This window comes from Mauremys mutica, chromosome 2 (genome assembly GCF_020497125.1).
Source record: "Mauremys mutica isolate MM-2020 ecotype Southern chromosome 2, ASM2049712v1, whole genome shotgun sequence".
Lineage (NCBI taxonomy): Eukaryota > Metazoa > Chordata > Testudines > Geoemydidae > Mauremys > Mauremys mutica.
The window spans coordinates 102064118-102074164 of NC_059073.1; the positions used below are offsets into that span (position 1 = coordinate 102064118).

At 37.7% G+C, this 10047-nt stretch overlaps 1 protein-coding gene across 1 annotated transcript; it reads left to right on the forward strand.

The window, feature by feature from the left end:
* The first annotated feature begins 631 nt into the window (after positions 1–631).
* Positions 632–9733, forward strand: LOC123363168 (mitochondrial import inner membrane translocase subunit Tim21-like). Its single transcript, XM_045004057.1, has 6 exons — positions 632–1264; positions 4921–4983; positions 5084–5181; positions 6406–6479; positions 9027–9132; positions 9232–9733. The coding sequence occupies exons 1-6, from the start codon at positions 970–972 to the stop codon at positions 9322–9324; spliced, it is 729 nt and encodes a 242-aa protein (XP_044859992.1). The 5' UTR covers positions 632–969; the 3' UTR covers positions 9325–9733.
* Positions 9734–10047: the final 314 nt, after the last annotated feature.

The window sequence follows — 10047 nt, forward strand, 5'->3', positions numbered from 1 at the left end:
AAATCTTTGTTGGATTGAGGTCTTAATGTGATTAATTTTATTCACTCTGGAAAAGGAAGAAATACACCTCTACCCCAATATAAAGCGACCCAATATAACACGAATTCGTATATAACGCAGTAAAGCAGTGCTCCAGGAGGGCGAGGCTGCGCACTCCGGTGGAGCAAAGCAACTTCGATATAACCTCTAACGCGTTAAGATTTTTTGGCTCCCGAGGACAGCGTTATATTGAGGTAGAGATGTACTTCCAAATTTGTATTTTTACCACTTTATTGAAAAGAAAAGAAAAGAAAAGAAAAGAAAAGAAAAGAACAGACAGTTTGCATTATTGCATGGTCATAATGTTTCCCTAAAGATAAGATGATTGGAAACTTTAAAAAAAAATCAAAAGAGAAAAAACACTACAAAACACACGCTATTTTTAATTACAAGGTAAAGGAGGTCAAAAAAAGTCCAGCCTCCCCTACCACTTCGTTATGTGCTATCTGTACCAGAACTAGCGGATTGAAATTACTGTAGCTTCGTGTCTGGGTGTAATTTGATCTCAACAGCAGGAGGTGGCGCTTTGCATTGCGGTAGTTGTAGTCATTTTCCCTTTAAGCTACTATTAACTGTGGACGTGAAGAGAAATTCTGTGAACTACAATTCCCAGAGCTTCCTGGTATTTTTTTCCCAGGGAACTTTGCAAACGCAATGGCGAGGAAGTTGCAAATGTCAGCGAGCAAAGGGTAATGTAGGTTTCTCAATTAAAGTAAATCGACAAGGTAAAAGCAAAACTCAAAGTCAGAGATTGCTTTAATTCTGTTAAATTCATTATAAGGGCTGCACCTTCCGTGCACACACTGTGCATGTGTTGCTTAGGTGCAGACTAACATAGGATAGATCTATGCAGCAATCAAGGGACGCTTTCGTTCAGCTAATCTAGATCTTAGTTTGTTGGTAACATATTAAGACTTGTTTTGCCTCATCATGTTTGCTGCTTCGTTTATGCGAGTTATTCAGTGCAGGGAGAAGTTACAAGGCTCGCCAGGAAAGTGGTTGTTTGCACCCCATGGGAAGGTGTTCCTAAGGACTTGGCGGTGTTTTAGGTGGGGGCAGGAATTTGCCCACAGAGAATCTGTGTTGCGCCCTCGTATGTTTTTCCAAGTTGCTAAACAAAATATCTGGACCCAGGAAGGGCCGCTGAGAGCTGGGAATGAAAGTAAACAAGCGTCTGTACAAAGAAGTAAAAAAGGAGGAGCACCCGTGTCGGCTGCTCAGAAAGGTAAGTGGGCCTATGGCCAGTATTAATTAGGAGCAACATGTATTGTTTTTAGAGATTGTTGCTGCAGGAACTAGCTGCAGCCTTGCAATTGAGATTTTAGGCATCCAGAACTGAGGAATTAACTGAGCTCTTCTTGACTTTATTGGGAGTGGTATTTGTATATATGAGGGAAGAATCTGATGCATCAAGTGTTTGAGGGCGTGGGGAGGACTCTGAATACATGTCTACATTAGAGGAAAAAATAAAGTTCACATGTTGCTAATTCAAGTTCAACTTTAATGATGTTAGCTTTATGATGTTAGGGACTTTTGTTTTTGGAAAGCTTTCCTGTTGTAAATGCTTGACAAACTGGACAGTACCGCTCCAGTTGTGCAAATTTAGATTGTATTTTGTATGCCATCACACACTTTCTAATGCATACTAAACAGCTAAGTGGCAGGCCTCTAATATTTAGACTAATTGGAGTAAGCCTAATATATTTTGTAGGATCCTCTTAAGTAATACACGGTGCCTCTCCATCTATCTCCTCAGTTATGGCTGAACACTCCCCTGGACATGCATAGTTTTAGGGGGCTTATTCCTTCACCCTCTCTCTTCCCTGGTCCTTCTCGCATGAACAGAGAGCAACAATGTTTGCGCCTTTGGACTTTGGGTAATTTGATGTTTATTGGGGTGAACTTCCAGCAAGCATGATTCCAGTTTCCTTCCTTAGTGTCCCCCTTCCCAGCTCTGACACCACAGAGCCTTGCCTGTGGCCCTGTTCCTGTTCCCATTTCCCCCATTAGCAAGACATCCCTGTTCCCATTCCCCCCCCCCCGCCCCCCGCACCTTCCTGATTGACTGCAGACTATATAGTAAAACTTGAGTTTTGCTTAGCTGTACCTTAACCAATCATTTTATTGAAATTTAACTAACCAATCCTAACATATTGTAACATGGTTATTTAACTAATTATATTCCACCACCTTCATTGGTTTACACCCAACAAAATTAATTATGCAGTAGACAGAAACAATCACAGAACCAGACAGAAACCATGCAAATAAACATACAAAACAATACAGAAGTGAGGATTTCACAACTACATTTATGCAGACATAAGGGTTTTCCAGCTGTGTCTATTGATAAGTGAGTTCTTGCCAGAAAGGATGCGATCAAACTAAGTTTCCTTTTACATCTTCTAGGCTCTTCCCTTTCTCTGGAGGTGATAGGAATATCAGGACAGGATTGTATTCCTAATAGCACCTTATTTCAGTGTGACTAGTTTGGAATGTGAGGATGTGACCATACACTTCCCAGCTTATGGCTGCCTAACTACATTTTAGCTGAAGGCCTTAGCCTGTCACAGTAAGAGAAGGCCATTACAGAGTGATTTTGATTCTTTCTTTTATACCTCTATAACTAGCTAAGTGATAAGAATACACCTAAATTCTTAAAGTATAGGCCTTTGCAGTCAGGCCTGAATATCTATATCCTAACACATAGGTTTACCACTACATTCCCATCCTTTTGCCTGCCTGCCATCAGCTTTTTGTATCACCCCAGCCCTGCTGCCCCCACTTCCCCATGGAACAGGAAGCCAAGAGATGAAGTAAAGGTACATTTTCCAAGCAGAGAGTCCACACAAAGACTCTCAGGGATAAACCTCTGCTTCTGCAAAGTGCCACCCAAGTCAGATGGGCTCATAGATGGGGAAACAGGGAAGATACCTGGTTCAGAGCCCCTGGAAAAAAATTGCAGCAACACTTCGGTTGAAGGCTAATACAAATTCAAATAGACTGTTAATTAACTCTTCTAAAATCATTTTCTTCCTCCAACGCACACATCAAATTTTCTTATTGACATCATAACAAAATATTTTTTCTTTTAGTTTGGGTGGGAAGGAAGGGCTTTGTATCTAATAATTTCCATATCTGTATATTAGATTGATATTTGATATCAGTTTCATCAATCCCTATTTAATATGGAAATTGTAACTCACTTTTGTGGATTTCTTCCATATGGCCACAACGATGGTCTTAGATTGAACATCATCCATCAGTTCAAACAGAAAAAACCTGAATGGAATATAGAGGTGACTCAAACTCTTATCACTGTTGGAATTCATTGTCTATAAGTGCCCATATAAATTCTATCTCCATGTCATTTCCTGAAGATTAAGACTGGCCTGGTTTAATGATGTAAGAGAGCAGTTTCCAAACAGTGGTCCATTTGCTGGTTGCCAGTAGAGTTGGCTGATCACATGGTATTGGCTCCTTCTTTACAACTGGTACATCTTAAAAATAGTGAACGCTTTCCTAACAATGCATTTCCATGTACATAATTAATATACTGTAGTTGCCATCGACGTTGTCATTTGATCACCAATGGAAGGGGAGGCAGTCCATGTTGTTCCAAATGGGAAGGAAGATGGCCCATAGGAGACTTTGATGTGGTCCATGTTTGGAGATCCCAAGTTTGAGGTGTCTCAACTAGGTATTAATCCCCGGGAACTGCCTTGGGCATTCATAATTCTTTGCTTAAACCTTCAATAGAATAAAGACAATGCTAAACCATGTAATTTTATTTCTCTGAGGCCAAGGAGGTTCCACTTTCATTGATAGACATAAGTGAATATCAGAATGTAATGTCTTAATTGATCTTGAATGCTTTGAGCGTCTGTCAAGCAGTTACAATATGTAGCTTTTGTTACAGTAAGCAATTTAGTTCCCTAAAGGCTCTAGCAGTTTTTTCTGTTTAGTTCCACTACTAGTGGAATACTTTGCTTAGAGGTAGAGTAGGATGAGAGGGCTTTTCTTAGAATTATTGTAATTTAGTTATCTTCTATTCATTATGTTTGTAATTATGTAATATGACCCCTAGTTCCTCCCATTCATTCCTTTGAGCAAGAAGTGATTGTTACACAGCCTCAGAAAGTGAAAGGCCTTTTCTTTGGATAAAACCTTCTCAGCTGTGAAAAGTGGGAGGAAAAGAGGTTATTAAGTTTCCCCCCTAATTTGGAACTTCGCTAAAAAGCACACCTTATAATCCACACAAATTGGTGATCTCTTCCCACTTCTCAAGAAAGACTTTATAGCAGAGGTTGTAATGAGGTCTCATAACAACTTCTTACTCTTCTACATGATGAAATATTATAAATAAATTACAATTGACTAAATAAAGTATATGCTTTTGTGGCATCCTTGCTTTTTATTGTTCACATACTTGGTAATTCCTCATTCACAGTCTTTGTCAGTAGTGTTGACTCATTCCCCCATACTTTTGTTTAAAAATTGCTATAAATGAATGTTATATTGTAACTTGAATACTTTGCAGCTGAAAATGTATTACTAAAATTTAAAAGAAAATGACTTTGTATGTCAACTTGAGAGCAATAGCACAGATTGTTCTGGGTTTAAACTAGTTGAAAGGTTTAATAAAAAATTCTGCTGGAACTGACAAAAACTTTTCATAGTCTCTTAATTTTACTGCTGAGAAATAACAGAAGGAATGGACTAAAAGCTAACTTCCCCCCCTTATCACTATGAGACCTACTAACCAAAATGCTAATTGAATCTTAGACTAGCACGTAGAAGAGAAGAAAATTATTTATATGATACTTATTCTAATCTTATTAACTGACATTTTAACTAGTATATTTTTTCTCTCTATTACAGTGAAAGAAGCTGGAAGGGATTTTACCTACTTAATAGTGGTGCTCGTTGGGATTGGTGTTACAGGTTATATAAAAAGCTATATGCCCTATAAATATTCTTTATTTATTGTTAATCAGATTAGATTAGTTCTCATTATATTTGCTTTTGTTTCCTTCTATTTCAGGTGGTTTGTTCTATGTGATTTTTAAAGAACTATTCTCTTCCTCCAGTCCCAGTAAGATCTATGGCGATGCCTTGGAGAAATGCAGATCTCACCCAGAGGTTGTTTTTCAAACCTAAATTACAGTTTCATAGTTGAACAAAAGGATTTCTTATTAATTGCTGCCTTTTTTAGATCTTCCATTCAAAGAGCATGTACCATTAAGCTCCAAAGAAAATTCCAGTTGACTTATTCACACACATAATTCCACTCAATACAGTGGGAATTGGTGCCCACTAAAATACACCATGTAGTTTCTGACTGCTTTCTTCACTGAATGATATATTCTTCTTATTTATACTGTGGTACTAAACAAGAGTCTCATTAAGATCAGAACACCATTGTGCTAGGTGCTATACAAATCTATAGGAAGACAAGGCCCCCCTCAGCCAAAAATCTTAATGTAATTTGAAACAAAGTGACTTTAACAAATAGTAGAAGAGAGGGAAGGATGAAGTTAACAGTAATAAGACCATTCGGTTGTGTAGGTTAGCTAGATATAAATAAAAATAAACTCAGAACTAGACCTTAAAAATCACATTTTCAGATAAAGCCATAAATGTGTGTAATAGCCTCCAGACAAGATTACTAAGGTGTCAGTGGGATTCATCTAGAAATATAAAAAATATGAGATAAAAATAGAGATCTATACTTTGAAACTAGGCTTATAAAAATAGCCTCATTCTGGTGCCATACCGCAAAAATCATGCTTCCTCTCTGATCTGACTAAACTAAGTTTGAAAACCTGGCTGATTGTTTGCTGTGCTTTGGAACCAGATTTATAGAAATGACAAAACCTTTTGTTTCTAGTTTTTAATAAAAGGAATCATTCCTGTTTATTAGGTTATCAGATTACTTTTTAAACTACAACTTTGAAATACACCAAGACAATGTCTGTGATGAGATGGGAGTACATTTTGCTTTTTCTTTCTTTATATAGTAAACCTGGGAAGACTAAAGTCAATAATATACATACAGTACAAGGAAAAGTTAGAATTGTGTCAGCTAAGATAGATGCTCATAATGCAGGTCTTTACAGGATTTTAAGGATAATTGAATAATCTAGTTTATAAAGAAATCCATTGAAATATAGAAATATTATTTGATATGAATCGGCTGCTCTCTTCTAGTTTGTTTCCTAAATTCTTGGGTTGTCACTATCAGTAGTATACTAGAAACATTTGGTGAAATGAAAATGATTTCTGAGGAGGTGGGATGACACTGGAGTATCTGTTTGAATGTAACCCTTTAGACATGCTATACCTCATCTCTGTTCTCTTTCTTAGGTAATAGGTGTTTTTGGAGAACCCATTAAAGGTTATGGTGAGCCAACACGACGAGGAAGACGACAGCTTGTCAGGTACTTGTTTGCATTTGTTCTGTACAAACACCAATTTCTGCAAAGACGCTCTTGGCCAAGGTTACATCTAGACTAATTTAGCTGCATAGGATATATTTGATCTGTCATTTATAAAAGGAACTGAGCAACCTTTTTTGCAGGGCTACTTACATGGCACATAGGTAACAAGTGTTTGCTAGGGTTAAAGAACATTTGAGAACAATTTTAGGTGGAAGATTTTTTCCAAGTTCATCTTTCTGAGGGCACAGAATTTGAGTTATTAGGATTGCAAACACAGAGGCAATATTTTTCATCTTCTATTTATAGTTATGCTGATCATTTAACCTGCAGAATTATTTGTATAGATAGAAAAGTATTATGGTGGGGTCTATTTTGTTTAAAGAGTAGCTAGACCCTGTTTCCTGAACTGCCACCTAAAAGAGCATTTTATTTTTAAAGGAAGAGAGAAGGCTGGAAAAGGATCTTTTTTAAAAAAAGGTCAGTCAAGGACAGGTTTATTTTCCTTGTCCTAAATGTAAAGATGCACATTCCAATTGGTCTAATTCCTTCTGTTGTAAGACTGGCAGGAAACTAAAGAAACACCTTAGTGGTAGAATACTAAAATGAACATTCTTTGTAAAAGCTTTTAATACTGGGGGTTGGGACCTTTCAGGGGGTCGTGAGGTTACTACATGGGGGGTCACAAGCTGTCAGCCCCCACACCACACCCCACTTTGCATTCATCATTTATAATGGTGTTAAATATATTTAAAAGTGTTTTTAATTTATAAGGGGGGGTCGCCCTCAGTGGCTTGCTATGTGAAAGAGATCACCAGTACAAAAGTTTGAGAATCCACTGCTTTAATATGATACAGCAGAATGTCTGTTTATATCCAACACTGACCACTTTTCAGTCATATAGTTCCTTACATTTGACACTACGCATATATTATACACTAATCGTTTTGATCTCACACAACACCTTTGAAATGGATGTAGTCCTCTGAAAGTGTGAGAATTTATTACATTCCCACTTCTCTCCTATTTGTCATATTGGCTTGCTCTAGCTCTTCTTAAATTAAATTAGAAGCCCTTTGGGGGCATGGACTTCTTATGGCTTAGTACAGTGCCCAACACGATTAGATCTCAATCCCCACTTGGGCCTTTGGGCTTCAGTTTACCAAAATGGATTTAGTGTGAGGCAGATTGATGGGCCTGCATAGAAAAACTCAACCCCAAAATTGAGAGGTGTGTTGTTTTTTTTTAAAGGAAAAGAATTTTTCTCCCAGTTAAAGATTATTTTTTTTACCAGATTGTGTGTCAAAAATGCTGCTCACAGTTGATCTGCTGAATATTAAAATGTAAAAGGGAAGTTTTAAGCATCTGTCCATAAAAACAGGAACTGTCCTTCTCGGGCCATACCTGAATGAAGAGGTAATTGGTTCCTATGATTTCAGTTCCAACTTTTTGCTAGCTGTGCATTTTTTACAGTTATTTTTGAGTCAGGACTTTGAGGAAGGTGGCAGTCAAGTCTGTGGCCTGACCCATGATCTCACGTGTCTCAGAATACCTATGGGCCTGCTCACTGGGTGTATTTTTGGATCTCTGGACTTTCTGAACTCCAAGTTACCAGAATGGGGAGCTCCTTCATTAGCATAAAGGTAACTAATTAGATCCCATTGCAAGATGCTATGACCTCAAGAGAAGTAGCTCCAAGCAGGAGGAACTAGCTATGTAGTGCAGCCATGCCTGACAAAACGTTTTGACTTACTCCACACTCCTGGTTGGCTATTGAGTAGTAAGAGTCCAGCAAAATGAAACTTTTAAGATTAGACATCTACAAGCAAGTAATCTTTAGTCAGCCACCAAGTCTATCAAAGTTAAACTTCAGAGCCAATAAAACCACTGGCTTTTGTGTTTTGTTTTTTCTTTTCCAACCATGTACCGGCTTCCTGAAGATGAATAAAACCAGTCAGCAACCATTATACATAAGCATTAATTTGTTTTGTTTTCCAATCTTTAATAGTAGAGTAACATATCTACTTCAGCATTCTTGCTCTTGATTTTAACTCCCAACGGACGACTGATATTGAATGCACGTGTATGGCTAGAATCGACAGAATTTTTTCTGAAAATGGGACCTACACAGTAGTTCCTCAGATACCTAAAATGGTTCTAGGTTAAACAACTTTGCTGTCTAAAAGATCATGCCAGTGTCTCTTGAAAGCACTGGACTACATTCCCTCCCAACATAGCTAAGCAACTTCTCTAGGTAAGAGTGTTAACTCAAATACAATTCATTAAAATAGCAAGAAGGCCACAGTTTTTTTTTTAAAGTGCAGTCTAGCACCTTTTCCTTAAACTATCTTACGTCTAACAAGTGAGAGTTAAGACCTTCTGTCTATACAAATACAATCTGGCATTGAGATGTAGGTAAGATCATACATTGAGACAAAATTGCTGTCAGTACAGATGTTACATTTCACATAATTGTGCCTGCCATGTTCATGGTTTCTCAAACTGCAATACACAGAATGTGTAACATGTTTCCTTGTTCCTTTTTCTTAGTCAGATTGAGTATGTAAAAAATGGGTTGAAATACATGCGCTTGAAGTTCTACATTGAGGGCTCAGAACGGGGAAAGCAAGGGACAGTCCATGTGGAAGTGAAAGAGGTAAAATTGTCTCAATGAGTTATACAGTAAACAAGCATCACCTAATGCTTAAACTACTGAAGGGAAAAAATAACCCTTGCCTATTTTTCCTTATTACAGAATCCTGAAAGCAGAAGATATGAGTACCGTTACATATTTGTGGACGTTGAGGCCTACCCTAGAAGAACCATTGTAATTGAAGATAATAGATAGTATCTTGGTTCTGTGACACTTCTTGAAGAGTGCTGAATGATACGCAGTCAGTGTACAAATGAACGCCGAGTGATGCAGCATACCATCTACAATTTCACAATCTTACCCTTACTTACATCCATGGAATCTCATTGAAGGCACTGGGGTTGCACAGGTGTAACTGGGGACAGTAGAGAGTTGGTCACTATCAGTGTATTTATAATGGAAGTATAATAGGATTTGAAGTGAACCAAATTTTAAAATACTGTCATCCTTTTTGGCAAAAAGGCATGAGACAGGAAAGAATGGTTATACAATGAATTTAATAATGGATAGTATTTCTACACAAACCCCTAATATTGTCTTCCAACATTTCAAAATTTTTCTTTTATTTATATTTCACAACAGCACTTCAATAAAGAATGACATACAAAATGTAGAAAATACATGTTTATTTATGTGCAGCCACTGTGTTTGATAGTGAGATAAAATGAGAAGATATCAGCAATAGAAGGAAACTTTATTGCAGATGCAGCTATGAATATGCATCACACTGTTGCGTGGCCCGAGAAGATGAATTAGGATGAAAGGCAACAAAATTTAGCAGCTTCTAAGAAGCCTCAATAGAATGAGGAAGGTACAAATTTCTGAGCAAGTCAGACATATAGGACAAAGGACTTGATTGCAAGGGAGCTACAGTTCAATGCAGGGATCAGCAACCTTTGACGTGTCCGCGGGTTTGGC